At 40.6% G+C, this 16,725-nt stretch overlaps 1 protein-coding gene across 5 annotated transcripts in view; it reads right to left on the bottom strand.

Annotated features, from left to right (window-relative positions):
• Positions 1–12,139: 12,139 nt before the first annotated feature.
• Positions 12,140–16,725, bottom strand: part of htr4 (5-hydroxytryptamine receptor 4) — a 282,593-nt gene continuing 278,007 nt past the window's right edge. For all 5 annotated transcript variants that reach the window (XM_061726112.1, XM_061726111.1, XM_061726110.1 and 2 more), the window contains exon 7: positions 12,140–12,960. In XM_061726112.1, the coding sequence (XP_061582096.1) occupies positions 12,873–12,960 (88 nt within the window). In that variant the 3' untranslated portion in view covers positions 12,140–12,872. The remainder of the gene's footprint in view (positions 12,961–16,725) is intronic.

Below are 16,725 nucleotides of genomic sequence, written 5' to 3' on the forward strand. Positions count from 1 at the left end.
GTCCTAATTAGCTTGTCACCAAGGTCTGCACAACTCTGTTGATGACACAGGTACTTTTATCACGGTGTGCTGAAGCAGGGTATTATCTAAAACATGCAGGACAGGGGCCCACGAGGACCAGGGTTGAGAAACACTGAGCTTACAGAAGGCTGCATTTAACTGCTGCTAAAAAAAAAAAAGAAAGTGAGCAACCCCTCCCCTTCTCACCCTCACCGGACTTTTTTTTAATGTGTGTGGCAGGGTGGAGGATTGGGCGTGGTCTGCGGGGGAGCAGCACACAGGTGTACCTGGTTCTGCTGATTGTGGCACACCTGTGTCCAATCAACCTGTCCACCCTGCCTGGGTTTATAAACAGCAGCTGCATACCAGAAGGGGGGTCTGCTGAATGGAGGAAGCTTGTTGGGACGCTATGCCCCATTGTGCCTTTTTTTTTTTTTTAAATACTGATTTTACCCTCTGCCTGTATGTGTGTGTTTTTTTTTTTACATAAAATAAAAAGCCTTATTTTTTTGGCATTCTACACTCTGCAAGGTTTTTTTTACACCTCATCACCCAGGTCCAGTTTTGCCTTGTCCCCTTGTACTTGGGGAGGCCGCTCTGGTTCCTCACAGTAATATATTATATTATTTGTAATCAGCACAAATTATGTTCCCATATGATAAAATCCACCATCCCCCCTGATTTTTTTTTTACAACTCGAGTACTGCATACACCCTTTCAAGACTATGAAGAACTGACTCATTAATGCAGCGTATTGTTTTGAAATCAACATCTACGTTTATGTCCTGTGTCATTTTGGGCTCTAAATGTTGTTGCAGGTCCACAGTTTCTGCTTGGCAACGTTATTGACACCTAGAGAGGCACAGCAGCAGAGCTACATACATCTACTCACTGGAAATTAAGGAAGAAAAACATCCTCTTTTTTTACGTAACGTGCCTTCAGTCTTCTTCCTTGAGATTCTCCTTGCATATTAGAAAAATGACTTTGATTGCTTCTGGAGCTTAGCGACGTTCAGGTCTCTGTGGTTCTTGTCATACTTTCACTAACAGTTTCCAGAGTTCTATGTGACTTTCTTTTCATCGTAAGTGGTTGTCATGATGCAGAAACTCGTTTCCGTAATTCTTTACCCAAAGCTGACACCAGCAGCTGACAACAGAAGATTCTCTCTAAAAAGAGTGACGGAAAAGTGGGCTGTTCTTTTCAACTCAATGAGAGTTGATTTTTCTGCTTTAATATAAACATCTGAGGGACATTTTAATGCTGACTTTGATCAAAACCAGCCAGATATGAGTCGAGCTAATCAGCATTTCTTAGACAAATTCACTTCCAAGTCACTTTGACATGCAAGCATCACGCTTTCATCTCTAAACCAAATCCGTCAACCAATTTGGGTCAGAATGAAATTATAAACTTTTTCTTTTTTGTCTTTTATTTATATTGAAACACATGTTGGACTAGACTAAGTCCTTGGTGTCATACTTTCTCAAAATCTTCAGTCGAATTTATGGAGGACTGCATGAAACAAACCGCATGACAGAGAAGCTTTGAGCAGCTTTAACATTAATATTTTAAATAAAAGAAAAAGAAACTATGTCTTCGAGTTGTTTTGGGAGATTTTACTTCCTTTTGATACAAAAATGAGCATGATGGGTGAAAACTCTGGATTACAGGTCAAGAAGTTTCACTTCATAACCTTGTAATGTTGGATGTTTCATATTTACATTTTTGAGACCGTTGTATCAAAATGTTCAGTACAGTAATAAATAATATTAAAGAATATATAATTCATAGAATGTTGAAAACAGAATTATTTTAATTTCAGTCTATAAGACCTTCAAATAATATTAAAATGTGCTATGTTTTATTTCACAGGTCAGTCTTTATAGGGTTAATTTTCAGCATTCTCCACTTATCTAAATGTCAGTTACACTCTGGCTGATGAAACTTCTGCCACTCGTTTCTAGGGGGATTTTTGACGATAAATCATCAACCTTTTCCTCTTTTTTACAGAAATGGTAAAACACACATTCGAGAAATGTAATAGCCTGTGTCATGTGAACCAGTCGGTGGTTTTGGTGCTTGAGTTCTATTTCTAGGATAAAACGTCTCAACGCTACTTCTTCTTTTTCTCTCGGGTGTTCACTCGCCCTAGCCCTCGTCTCCTGCATCCTCTTCTCTTATACCCAGTGCTGGGGTTGAGGGGGCTTGAGGGGGGATGAGGGGGATGGCATCCCCCCCTGAAATAAAAATGGTCCAAATCATCCCCCCTGAAATAAAAACGGTCCAAATCATCCCCCCTGTAAAACTGCCATCCCTCCTTTCCATCCATTATGTCATTTCATCAATGAATGTGGTTTTACTGCTATTTCAACATTTAGAGTCATCACCAGAAAAATAACACCAGAAAAATAACTTATTTGACAATTTTCACCTGTTTCAAGTAAATTTTCACTTGAAATAAGTAGGAAAATCTGCCAGTGGGACAAGATTTATCTTCTCATTACTCATCTCATCTCATTAATTACAAGCAAAAAAATCTTGTTCCACTGGCAGATTTTTCTACTTATTTCAAATGAAAATCTACTTGAAACAGGTGAAAATTGTTGTTTTTTCCAGTGATGAGTCTTGTTTTAAGTGTAATGAGATTTATTTTACTAGAATGAGACATTTTAACTAGAAATAAGACAAATATTCTTGTTAAGATTTTGAGTTTTTGCAGTGATCCATTTTACTTATCCTGTGAAGGACAGAGTCATTCAATTCAATTTTATTTATATAGCGTCTAATACAACAAAAGTTGTCTCTAGACGCTTTCCAGAGACCCAGAACATAAACCCCAGAGCAATTATTACATAAACAATGGCAGGTAAAAACTCCCCAAGTGGGAGAAAAGCCTTAAGCCAAACAGTGGCAAGAAAAACTCCCCTTTAGGAGGAAGAAACCTGGACCAGGACTTGGATCATAAGGGGGGACCCTCCTGCCGAGGGCCAGACTGGGGGTCGGGGATGTCAGCAGCACAGCAGGCAGGTGGAAGCAGCAACGGGATGACCAGGGGTGGGGGCCGCAGGCCAGCACGCAGCTCCCAAAGCTCCGGCCCAATAAGTCCCAGGTTGGGGTGCAGGGTCGGGGAAAGGTTGAGAAGGGGCAGGGCCAGGGAGAGGAGTCTTGACGGACAAATCTCTCCCCCGCCTGACCGGGCCGTTACCCTGCCCCCCTCACTCCCACACTGCAGGATCCGGTGTTTTGCATTCAGAGATGCTCTTCGCCACCGGCAGAGGATGCTGCACCATGTACAAATAGAGTCATATTGGTAAGTTCAGAAAAGTGTTTTTTATTGTTGTGTTTTGATGTATTTGATGTAAGCCCAGTGGATATTTAAAGCTTACAGAAGGCTGCATTTAACTGCTGCTATGTCATTCCTGCAGTATTTCTGCAGGTGTTTTGGTCACTGCCATTATTTGTAATATATTATATTATTTGTAATCAGCACAAATATCTGTCCCCATATGAAAAAATCCACCATCCCCCCTGATTCTTTTTTTTACAACTCGAGTACTGATTATACCAACTAACTTCATGTCCTCTTTCACTACATCCATAAATCTTGTCTTTAGGTTTTCCCTCCTGGCAGTTCTAAACTCATCATCCTTTTCTCGATATATTATCAACAACGGCATGTGGTGCGATTAATCTTGCACAATATCCCACCGAAAATGTGTATACAATACGGAGTTGGGGGTCCTCTGGCAGAGGGAAAAAGTGTCTTCTTTTCCACAATAGTGGCACAAAATCAACACAATAATTAAGCTTGACATCTTCCTTTATTCCTCCAAAAAGCATGATTCTAAAATAATGAGAAAAAAACTGTCCTGCTTTGGTATTATTTAATGGAAGGGCAGTCGACCAAGAATTGAGAGAATCATCGTATGAAATTAGAAATAATCTTCCTTTATTTGCATTTTTGTGACATTAGAGTTGAAACATCCATTTAATTATATATCTTTGTGCATGAAAGAGTCAATGTTACTTTGTGACTCTGCTTTTTCTCGTCTCCAACTCTGTTTTGATCCAGCTCCTCCTCATCTGTCTTCTGTCAATAAAGGAAACACAAAAGCATCAATGCTTGAAGGGAAAGCAAGAGCCAGAAACCACGTTGGAAACATTGTTAGCGTCAGCCTTTTCTTTGAGTCAACTTTAGATTTCCATCAATCCTGTGTACACTTCAACAAATCAAAATCACCTGCAGGTCAGAGTTTCTGTTTCCCAGCACAAAATTCTCGTACAGAAAATTAACAAAAGCCCAAGAAAATCACTGTAAGCGCTTCCTTTTTTCACCGAGAAATCTGTCATGCTTGAAAAAAAGTGCATGTGCTTCACTTAAAGTGCAGGCAACAAAGGGAAGAACAATATTTCAGTTGATTTGTAATGAATCCAGAATGGGACATTTTTGCATTACAGAAAATAAAGGATTTATCACAATATTCTAATTTTCTGAGACAGTCCTGTAGTTTGAAGCAGCACCAAAACGACACCAGCATCTTTTAAATGCTACGCACTTAAGAAGTATGTACATGTTCAGCTCTTACCTTCTAAACTTATTTTATTCTCCGGATTCATCAACTGATATAAACCCTAAAAACACAGTCATTGCTCGTCGTTATCGGAGTAACTTTCTGTGACTTCAGCAGAGAAGGAACTGAACTAATTGAACTTCTTTGCTTGAAATACCAAACGCATGAAAAATCTGTGTTCACTCAACTGAATTGAGTCTAAGGGCCAATCCCAATACACCCCCTACTTTTTACCAATACCCCTAAAATTCAAGCCACAAATTTTAGGGCCCTTGTAATCTTCCCAGGGCCCAGTCCCAATACACCCACTACCCCTACTTTTCAGCACCACAGCTAAATTTTGCTTGCTACGTCACTGCATGGTTTACGTTCGGGTACGTAAGCGACTGCGTAGTTACGTTTGCACAAACGTCACACCATATCAGGAAGCCCAGAGATAAAAGCTGTTTTAATTTCAGCTGTAGCGCTGTTAATATGCCACTTTATTAAGTTTTAATATTTTTTCAGGCGTAAAAGTAACCGTTAAGATCCCCAACCTGGGCTCAGTTTATCCAAATAACGCCTAATTTGATCCGATGTTTTCGGAGAAGAGCCGCCGGCTCGCAGCAGCAGCAGCAGCAGTAGCTCACGGCCGGGTCAACCTGCCGTCGTCCTGGGGAGAAACCTGCAGCTCTGTGGAGAATTACCGCTGGCTGAAATAAATCATTTAGGAAGATAAATGTTGGTTTAATAGATGAAATCTAACAGCTACGCCTGTTAAGAAATTTGCTCCGAAATTTTCGGAATGAGAACTCGGGAGCTGATTTATGGTTCTGCGTTAAATTGACACAAAGCCTACGGCGTAGGGTACGCCTACGGCGTAGGGTACGCCGTACGGCGCGCGTCGCCGCGTAACCTACGCCGTAGGCTCTGCGTTGGTGTAAAGCGGAACCATAAATCAGCCTTTATTCCGGCGAGGTTTGAAAAAGACTTCGCAACAACGGTCAAGCGAGTGATTATGTAAATATGTAGAATATATATTTCTCGCTAGAAATGTAATCAAAATGCATTTTTATGCAGAAACTAACTCAAAATATTGATTTTATTCACTAAAAAATCAGAAATGTCCGCCATGTTTTTTTTTTTTATTCAGTCTGCAAATGACGACGAAAAGCAGTCTGTGAAATTTTTCTGGCCCTCGGTCAGCTAGTGTGCATCTGAAAACCCTCGCTCTGTAGGGCCAGATTGATGCACCCTAACCCTCGTTTAAGCCACTACCACTAGATGCAAAGAGGAATTGGGACACCACTACCCTCACGGGAACGTGCAAAATTTAGGGGTAGGACTGAAAAGTAGGAGGAGTGGGGGATTGGGACTGGGCCTAACAAAGACACATTATTTAATTTAAATCCACATCGGTCATACTTTTATCTTTATTTTTTTCATTATTGTAATAAAACTAATACTGTATGACATATTTAACCACTTGATGCAGCCCTGACAGGTCTTTATATTCACACTTAAATCTTGAGCGAGACGAATGGAGGAGAAACTAGTTCTCATTGTGTGTCTTTGCTGAGCTGTGCAGTTAAAACTTCTCCTCCTTCCAGGGTTTTGTGGTGATGAAAAAAACAGCCCTTCAGACTAAAACTCAAGCCGCGTGACGGCTTATACAGAAACGGTCATAACAAAGAATGAAAAGCCCATTTGTGGGAGCAGATGGTCGGACAGTAAATGATAAACATTAACAATGTCGGCAAAGCTGTAACAATCTGTTAAATTGAAAATGACCCACAGTCTGTCATGTTGACGACAGCAGAGCAAAGCGCAGATGCTCGGCGGTGCTAAACGTCTGGCTGACTGTCGAGCTTTTAGAGATGACATTATCATCCCTCCGATGGCGTTTCTCCTTCTTTAACCTGATATGAACCTGGGATGAGGCTCTTTAGTCCATGTGGACGACATTCACTGTCAAACTGATAGTCCAGGGGCCAGAGCCCAAAGTTTCACTGGTCAGTACCACTCAAGGTGACACTACTTACTTATAACTTTTGAAAAGATCCATGTCTATAGACTATATTTTGGTATGATAACCTTCCTGAGTGGCAGCTGGATCAGAGTTATCAGCTCATGAAGTTCAGAAAATTACATTTTAGATGCTGCTGCATATCCTGGTTTAGACTCATGTACGGGTCATTCCTAGCATTCGGTGCCATTTGAGTCCCCATGACATAATGTGGTATATTTTGTGTAAAAATGGGCAAATACTTATTTTGAAAAGCTTTTCTTACATGGTTAACCCCCCTCTACCATAGAAAACAATGATATGTAACCAGGATTAATTACATTTAAAATAATTACTCTAATTTTAGCACAAGTAAACTAAACTGCCTTGTCCCGAATCATGTTTGCTCAACTCCAACCGGAAATATAAGTAATAGAAATCAAATACATTCTACAATTTTCATTATTGTTGTATAGCTTTATTCATAATATTCCTCACCAAATGTTATTTTTTGTAATTAATAGATTTTTAATGCTTAGAATTCTTAAAATATGTTGTGTCTCTGAGCCGACTGTCCACCCTGTTACTCTGATGTAAATACCCCTAAACACGCCCTCTACTATAACCTCCTCATCACATGACTCGGCAGGAATTGTGCATTTGTGGTGGGAAAATCATCTGCAAGAAGTACAGTTAGTATAACTCTTTTAATCAACCCTTTTTTCAGTGTTTTAGAAAGCTTGATTTATGTGGTAAAGCATAACGTGTCCCCCCTGTTATGCTTATTTATAGTAGAAACCAATATTTTTTTGTGATTTTGAAAATATGGTTGGTTAATATGTTAAAAATCGTCCTCGGTTGTCACCAAGTGCTAGCTTGTTTTTCATCACATGAGTAGTAATGGCCAACTTTAGCATAAAATGTCCCCCCTGTTACCGTCCACCCTGTTACTGATTTGCACAGTAACAGGGGGGACACACAGTTACAAGGGGGATGTCAGAGGGTTAGGGTTAGAGTTTCCAGTATGTGTTGGTATTCATAATACATATATATATAATACAATATTAAGCATTTATTATACTGTTCAAAGATGTGTTAAAGGTGGTCAAGGTGGGCCCTATCTGGGCCCACCTTGACTTAGATATGGTGAAGGAAAGATACCCTCTGGTCAATCACGTCCACGTCTTCAGCGATGGGCCAGCTACCCAATACAAAGAGAAGGGCAACTTTTACCTTCTCTCAAAAGAGCCATTCAAGAAGAGCTTCAAAGACATCAGCTGGAAGTGCTTTTTGGCCAGCCATGGCAAGGGGGCTCCAGATGGTGTTGGGGGTGCCCTTTAAGAGATCGCCTGACAAAATTGTCCGCCATGGAGGAGATATCCCCAATGCAGAGGCTATGTTCCACGAGTTGAAGAATTCGGGCACTTCTGTTGTACTCTTTCTTGTGGTAGAAGGAGATGTTGAGAGGATATGCAAGAAATGATGGATGTGCCCCAACTAGTTTTCAAGGAACAATGAAAATCCACCAGGTGATCTCTTTGGACTCCGGCAGGGCTGCCCTTTGTCACCGGTCCTGTTCATAATTTTTATGGGCAGGATTTCTAGGCGCAGTCAGGGGCCGGAGGGGATCCGGTTTGGGAACCTCAGGATTTCATCTCTGCTTTTTGCAGATGATGTTGTCCTGTTGGCTTCATCAGACCGGGACCTTGAGCATGGGCTGGGGCGGTCTGAGGCCGAGTGCGACGCAGCAGGATGAGAATCAGCACCTCCAAAACCGAGGCCATGGTTCTCCACCGGGAAAGGGTGGGATGGCCTCCCACTCTCTCTCCTGCATCTGGGTCCTCACCATACCAGCCTGACCGCAGGCCTGACACATTAGGATTCAGGAAATGTATAATATACCCACAAATCTTAGCTTGAATGAATGGTATCATTTTAAAGGGGACCTTTTAAGCAAAGACAATATAGTGAAACATTGACAGATATCCTGTACATGAGTCTAAACCAGGATATGCACCAGCATCTAAAATGTAATTTTCTGAAGGGGGTGGCTAACTATGATACAGCTGCCACTCAGGAAGGGTTATACCAAAATATAATCTACAGATATTTTCAAAAATTATAAGCAAGTTTTGTCACTTTGAGTAGTACTGATATCTGGTCTGGAACATGGACTATGAGTCTGATGGATTCCTAGCAACACAGCCGTTAGGCTGACGAGGAATAAGCGTTCCTCAAATAACACAAAAATGGATGATGATGGTATATCGTAAAAAAAAGATTGGTTGAAATAAAGATGTGCTCAAAAAGAAAAGCTTTTTTGATGATCCCTTGCGTTAAACACCCTCCATCGCCCTGTTGACACGCACGTACAGCTGCTTTTTAGTGTTTAGCTGCATTTTGAGGGAAGTTGAATTTTAAATGGATAAAAAGGGTTTAAAATGATAAAAAATGTGCTGCAGAGCAGCAGAAAGCTGACCGTTATCCACATGGAGCCATTTCAAACAGATTTCTGTAATTATACAGTGGTTTTGTTCAGTTCTTGCACAGTTCCTGTTACCATGGTCACCCCTGTAAAAGCATTTCCCCATCTAACAGCATGTCCTAACTGCACGCGAGCGTCCGACTATCGCGTCGCATTGCGTTGGCATCGGACGCTCTCTGTCCACACTGAAACCGTTATGGGCCCCCACGTTATTTTGATTGACAGCTGAAACTCGCTTTTTAAAAAACTGATTCATGGTTACGCGTTACACCAACGCAGACCCTACGGCGTAGGGTACGCTGCGACGCACCGAACTGTGCGTGTCATCGCGTAACCTATGCCGTAGGCTACGCCGTCGATTTTACGCGGAACCATAAATCAGCCTTTATTCACCACACTACCCGCCCGTTGTACTTTCTAAACAGAAAACAAGCTTGATATTGTGATATTTAAATGTTCTTCTATTTTCTTCCTGTCGCTCGCGTTGAAAGCCGGTTGAAAGCGCTGTAGGAAACATGATGAGGAACGGCTGATCCAGTTAGTTGAAATGAGAAGTTATCTCTATGATTCATCCTCATTTCACAACAAAAACCTCAATAAAGTGGCAGAAAGAAATATTATCCTATTATTATCTTATTATCTTATCAGAATCTTCCAGCTCCTTGGCGATCTCCCTCCAGCAGCTGCCACTTTATTGAGGTTCTTGTATTGAAATGACTGTTTCCTACAGCGATTTCAACCGGCTTTCAACGTGAGCGACAGGAAGAAAATAGAAGCAGGACGTCTGACAAATGTTCAGCTCAAAACGGCGCGCTGCGTCGCTCGCGGCCAGTTAGGACAGTCCAATAGAAAATAAAGCAATGGAATTGTTGTTGTCGCTGACGCTCGCTCGGTCGCAAGCAGTTAGGACACGGTGTAACTCCTAAATCTAAATTTGATGTAAATGTTTCTCAAACTCTCACAAAAGAGAGCAAATCTTTATCTTCTCAGCTTTATCTTCTCAGCTCGTCATGGTGAAGGAGCAGACGCAGACCCGGTGGTGAATCCTCCAACTGCAGCAGCGTTCATAAGCGTGATTCACTTGGACTTGTCGTCTAAATAAAGACATATCCCCACAGTGACTTTAATGTTTTCAAGTGGCGGCACCGTTAATTCATGCTTTGTTGGCGGGTAAATGATGACTAACCATGTAGGGGGATGCAGACGTCACGCATCAATGAGCGGATTTCAGAATGAAATCTTTGCAAATACAGATTCATAGTCGGAGACGCCAACTGGCAAAAGCTTCCAGAAGAACGACAAGAAAAAAATCAACAACTGAGTTTAAAAAAGGACACGTTTGTATTCAGAGTACAAGAACACCATTGGATTTAGTGTTTCCAGGAATAAAAACAGATAGATCTCTTGTACATTCCTCATCACAACCTCAGAAGCGAGCAGAGAGACCCAAGGGAATAAAAGTGGTGTCGACATAAAATGGAGCAGCACAATGTGGCATGATTGGAGAAAAAGAATTTCATACATCCTGACATTTCATTTAGGTACATGTACGCACAGTCAGAAACCTTGAATCTCCATGGAAACACACATAAACAAAAAACATCAAATCATACAGATGCTCTAACGCAGGGGTCGGCAACCCAAAATGTTGAAAGAGCCATATTGGACCAAAAACACAAAAAACAAATATGTCTGGAGCCTCAAAAAATGAAAAGTCTTGTATAAGCCTTAGAATGAAGGCAAATGGCGAAAGTCGAAATGTCGGGAAAAAAGTCGAAATCTTGAGAAAAAAGTTGAAATGTTGAGAAAAAAGTCAAAATTTAGAGAAAAATGTCAAAATTTTGAGATTAATGTTGAAGTACAATCTCGAGAAAAAGGTCAAAATGTTGAGAAAAAAGTCGAAATTTAGAGAAAAAAGTCAAAATGTTGAGATTAATGTTGAAGTACAATCTCGAGAAAAAGGTCAAAATGTTGCGAAAAAAGTCGAAATTTAGAGAAAAAAGTAAAAATTTAGAGAAAAATGTCACAATTTTGAGAAAAAAGTCAAAATGTCGAGATTAATGTTGAAGTACAATCTCGAGAAAAAAGTCAAAATGTTGCGAAAAAAGTCGAAATTTTGAGAAAAAAGTCAACATTTTGAGATTAATGTTGAAGTACAATTTCGAGACAAAAGTCGATATGTCGAGAAAAAAGCAGAAATGTTGAGATTAAAAAGGAAAGGAACAAGAAGAAAAAAAGCAAAAAAAGAAGAAAAAAAAAGGTCAAACATTTTTGAAAAAGCTCCAGGAGCCACTAGGGCGGCGCTAAAGAGCCGCATGAGGCTTTGGAGCCGCGGGTTGCCGACCCCTGCTCTAACGCCATCATCATGAAGACCTGAATCATCCTGGAAAAGCTTTTGTATTGTGATCTTCTTAACCTCTCAATGTGGGACTGAGAACAATGATGGGGACGGAGAACTGGGACGGAGCTTTGGGTGGGACGAACACAATGGTGTGAGCTCGCAGCCTTTCCCATAATGCACTTCAACAGTTTAGATGAAGGAGTTAATGTAGCCTCTGTACCACATTCTCCCAGCTTATTGAGGAGTGTAGCACCCTATAATGTAATAATTTCCTATAATGTAATAACGCCTGAAAATTTAATAAAATTTGCACTTAACTCATTCGAAAATGTAATAAAATTCAATAATGTAATAACTTCACCAATAATGTAATAAAATATCCTGACTGATATTGTAATAACATTTTTACCAATAATGTAATACCTTATTACGTTATTGGGAATTTATTACATGCTACTCAAAGTCTGCAATTTAACCCAATAGTTATTCTGGTGTTTCAAATCCAGCGTATAAAACATTCTTAGATACTTAAAACACAAAATGTAGAACTCTGGACTGAAAATGAACATATATATTACATTATTTGTCAAGTATTACATTATCAGTTTTGGGAAAAAAAAGTAAAAAAGTGTAATAAATTCCCAATAATGTAATACGGTAAAAATGTTATTACAATATCAGTCAGGATATTTTATTACATTATTGGTGAAGTTATTACATTATTGGATTTTATTACATTTTCGAATGAGTTAAGTGCAAATTTTATTACATTTTCAGGAAATTATTACATTATAGTAAATTATTACATTATAGGGTGCTACAAGGAGTTAGTAAGCTGGGACATTCTGACAAGGGAGACAAAAGTTTTTTTTTCCAGCTTTAAATCAGGCCAAAACTTGCGATGCTTAGTCGAATACAAAAAAAAACAAAAAAAAGAAAAAACTAAAGTTGTTCGAAGCTCTCATCTTTAGCATAACACTTGTGGTCTTTTAACGAGGAACAGACTTCTAAAAAATCTAAAGTCAAGTCACTCTGATTTTTTTTAAATTCTAAAACACCAGGGAGCATCACATAATAATCAGAAATGGATCCGCTGTATGTGCATGAAAATCACTTTGGCAACATAATTCACCCACAACCCCCCGCCCGCCACACAGTGCAGACATTAATCACATCTGCTGGGAAGTTCTCAGATGCTTTTTCACCATGAGCTGCTGGTTCTCCACGACGGGCCAGCTCGGTCTCTGCAGGCCAGATAAACGACGCAGCAGATCCAGCTGCAGAGACGGGACGCTGTCTTTTTATAGGCCTCATGTAAAGTTCTGTGTGAGCTTCAAATCCAGTGGCAAATGTCCCACTCTGCTCCCCAAAGTCCCTCCCGGGCTCTGCCGGGATGTGTTGAAGGTTTTCCTCAAGTTTCCATCCATGGTGCGATGATGACGCTGTGAAAGCCGAGGCCGTCCGAGTTGTGACGGTGGATTTGTCGTCGGTCACAAGCAGGACTCGCTGGAGTGTGTGTTTGGGTGCAGAGACTTCTTTTCCTGCTCTTTGTGATTCCCGTTTTGAAGGACAGAATACCTGAGAGAAAAAAGCACATCGGGGGAGATGAGAGAATGACACAATTAAATATAAGTAATAAAAGCAGCAGTGTGTCATTTATCAACAGTCAAAAGGTAAAATTAACGACCACAACAAATACATACATTTTCTTTCCAAGTTCAACATTTTCAAGTAGTTTAAACCTTTCCATCCCTTATGTCATTTCATCAATGAATGTGGTTTTACTGCTATTTCAACATTTAGTCATCACCAGAAAAATAACTTATTTGACAATTTTCACCTGTTTCAAGTAAATTTTCACTTGAAATAAGTAGGAAAATCTGCCAGTGGAACAAGATTTATCTTCTTATTACAAGCAAAAAAATCTTGTTCCACTGGCAGATTTTTCTACTTATTTCAAGTGAAAATCTACTTGAAACAGATGGAAATTGTTGTTTTTTCCAGTGATGAGTCTTGTTTTAAGTGTAATGAGATATTTTTATTAAAATGAGACATTTTAACTAGAAATAAGACAAATATTCTTGTTAAGATTTTGAGTTTTTGCAGTGATCCATTTTACTTTATCGCTTTTTTATTATGGCTTACAGTTTAAGATTAAGATTCCCAGAATATTCTAATTTTTTTAGATAGGATATTTGAGTTTTCTTAAGCTGTAAGCCATGATCAGCAATATTAAAATAATAAAAGGCTTGCAATATTTCAGTTGATTTGTAATGAATCCAGAATGTATGACATTTTTGTTTTTTTAATTGCATTACAGAAAATCACAATATTCTAATTTTCTGAGACAGTCCTGTAACTGATAAACGGATCTGTGCATGTAAATACGTTCACCGAGGGTATTTTCTCTTTGGGGATTACTAAAATGTCATTCAGATAGCAGATTAATTCAATTTAATTTAAAAAGAGGAATGCAACATTTCTGTCACACAGCAGGGAAAGAAGAAATCTGAATTTGGTCTTTCTGCTGATGTTGCACCATGTCTGCCAGGGCCTTGAGGGGATGAGCAGGAAAACATGAACTGGAAAAGGGATTATCATCTTCACACAGGCTAAATATTGAGCTTTTAAACAGATATTGACCATAGCAAGACAAATTAAAGCTGCAAGCAGCGATGAACGGGCCCTCGCACTCACGGCCACCGCCCCCCATAAGCATATCAGAAAAGACACCACCCACGACTCTCTATGTCAAACCATTCCAAAGTTATAGCAGAAAATCGGGACAACCAATCAGAAGATGGGGCGGGGCTAATTAAGGCCAACTAAGCTTAAGGACTCATTACAGAGTCCCATGACACCACCCACGACTCCCTATGTCAAACAATTAAAATGTTATAGCAGAAAAAAGGGACAACCAATGACAAGAAGGGGCGGGGCTAATTCAGGCCAATGAAGGTCAAGGACTCCATACAGAATCTGATGACACCACCCACGACTCTCTATGTTAAACCATTCCAAAGTTATAGCAGAAAATCGGGACAACCAATCAGAAGAAGGGGCGGGGCTAATTAAGGCCAACGAAGCTTAAGAACTCAGTACAAAGTCCCATGACACCACCCACGACTTCCTATGTCAAACCATTCAAAAGTTATAGCAGAAAAAAGGGACAACCAATCAGAAGAAGGGGCGGGGCTAATTCTGGCCAATGAAGGTCAAGGACTCCATAAAGAATCTGATGACACCACCCAGGACTCTCTATGTCAAACCATTCCAATGTTTTAGCAGAAAATCGGGACAACCAATCAGAAGAAGGGGCGGGGCTAATTAAGGCCAACGAAGCTTAAGGACTCATTACAGAGTCCCATGACACCACCCACAACTTCCTATGTCAAACCATTCAAAAGTTATGGCAAATAAAAGTATTCTAGGGGGCGCTGTTGAGCCGTTAGGCCACGCCCATTAATGCAAACCATGAAATATCAAATTTATCGCCAAGTCTGGCTTGCATGCAAAATTTGGTGACTTTTGGAGAACTATCAAATATGGACCAATCACATGAAGGGGGGGCGCGCCTTTTGGCGTCTAGGGTCGCCACGGTAACACTTTTGAAAGAGAAAAGTAATGCGTGTAGTCGCAGGATGTAGACGCACATTTTGGTGTATAACACACCTGGGTGCACGTTACGGTTCGGGCTGAATTAACTGCCAAAGGAATGGCATAAATTTCGCCAAAATGACACAATTTATTCAAAATGGCCGACATCCTGTTCTGTTTCGGTCATGGCATCAAGAGACCTTTCTTTAAGTTGTGCCATGATACAGGTGTGTAGCGATTTTCGTGCATGTACGTCAAACTGTATTTTGGGGCTTGAGGCACAAAGTTTTCCGGGGGGCGCTGTTGAGCCATTTTGCCACGCCCATTAATGCAAACCATGAAATATCAAATTTATCGCCAGGCCTGGCTTGCATGCCAAATTTGGTGCCTTTTGGAGAACTATCAAATATGGACCAATCAGATGAAGGGGGGGTGCGCTTGTTGGCGTCTAGCGTCGCCACGGTAACACTTTTGAACGAGAAAAGTAATGCGTGTAGTCGCAGGATGGAGACGCACATTTTGATGTATAACACATCTGGGTTCACGATACGGTTCGGGCTGAATTAACTCTCGAAGGAATGGCATATATTGCTCCAAAATTACGCAATTAATTCAGAATGTTCAAAATGGCCGACTTCCTGTTCGGTTTCGGTCATGGCGCCAAGAGACTTTTCTTTTAGTTGCGACATGATACAGGAGGGTACCGATTTTCGTTCATGTACGTCAAACCGTATTATGGGGCTTGAGGCGCAAAGTTTTTTATGTCTGAACCAACTAGATGAAGGGTGGGCGCGCTTTTTGGCGTCTAGCGTCGCCACGGTAACGCTTTTGAAAGAGAAAAGTAATGCGTGTGGTCGCAGGAGGGAGACGCACATTTTGATGTATAACACACCTGGGTGCACGTTACGGTTCGGGCTGAATTAACTTCCGAAGGAATGGCATACATTGCGCCAAAGTGACAGGATTAATTCAAAATGGCCGACTTCCTGTTCGGTTTCTCGACATGACGCCCAGAGACTTTTCTTTAAGTTGTCCCATGATACAGGTGTGTACCGATTTTCGTGCATGTACGTCAAACCGTATCGTGGGGCTTGAGGCACAAAGTTTTCAAGGGGGCGCTGTTGAGCCATTTTGCCACGCCCATTAATGCAAACCATTAAATATCAAATTTTTCGCCAGGCCTGACTTGGGTGCAAAATTTGGTGACTTTTTGGGCATGTTAAGGGGGGCAAAAAGGCCATCACTTTGTCAGAAGAAAAATAATAATAATAAGAAAAATTCCTGCAAATACAATAGGGCCTTCGCACTGAAGGTGCTCGGGCCCTAAATATACTTATGCCTTTCATGCGGAAACTGAGTCACTGTGCATGGTCATGTAATCCCTGCTAACTGCAAAAGGGATCACCATTTAAGCTGCAGGAGGGGAATTGAGACACTTAAAGCTGAACACCATTAAACTGTTTATTGAGACATTAGTGGCGCTGGAGTGATGGTGCAAACCACACGAGTAGGCAGGAATAAATAGTAGAATGGGGATCTGGGAACACTTACTAATATGTTCAGGTACGGTTACTTAAACCGCTCACAGTTTAAACGAAGCCTGAAAAACAACAACAAACGATCTGCAAATTGTGTTTCTGATTGGATTAATTTATTACGTGATAAAAAAAACAAAGAATCCGTCCAAGTCACTGCTCGTGTTCGGTGATAACTTCAGTTCTGGCTCTGAAAACACCACAATAGTGA

Source organism: Cololabis saira, chromosome 7 (genome assembly GCF_033807715.1).
Source record: "Cololabis saira isolate AMF1-May2022 chromosome 7, fColSai1.1, whole genome shotgun sequence".
NCBI lineage: Eukaryota > Metazoa > Chordata > Actinopteri > Beloniformes > Belonidae > Cololabis > Cololabis saira.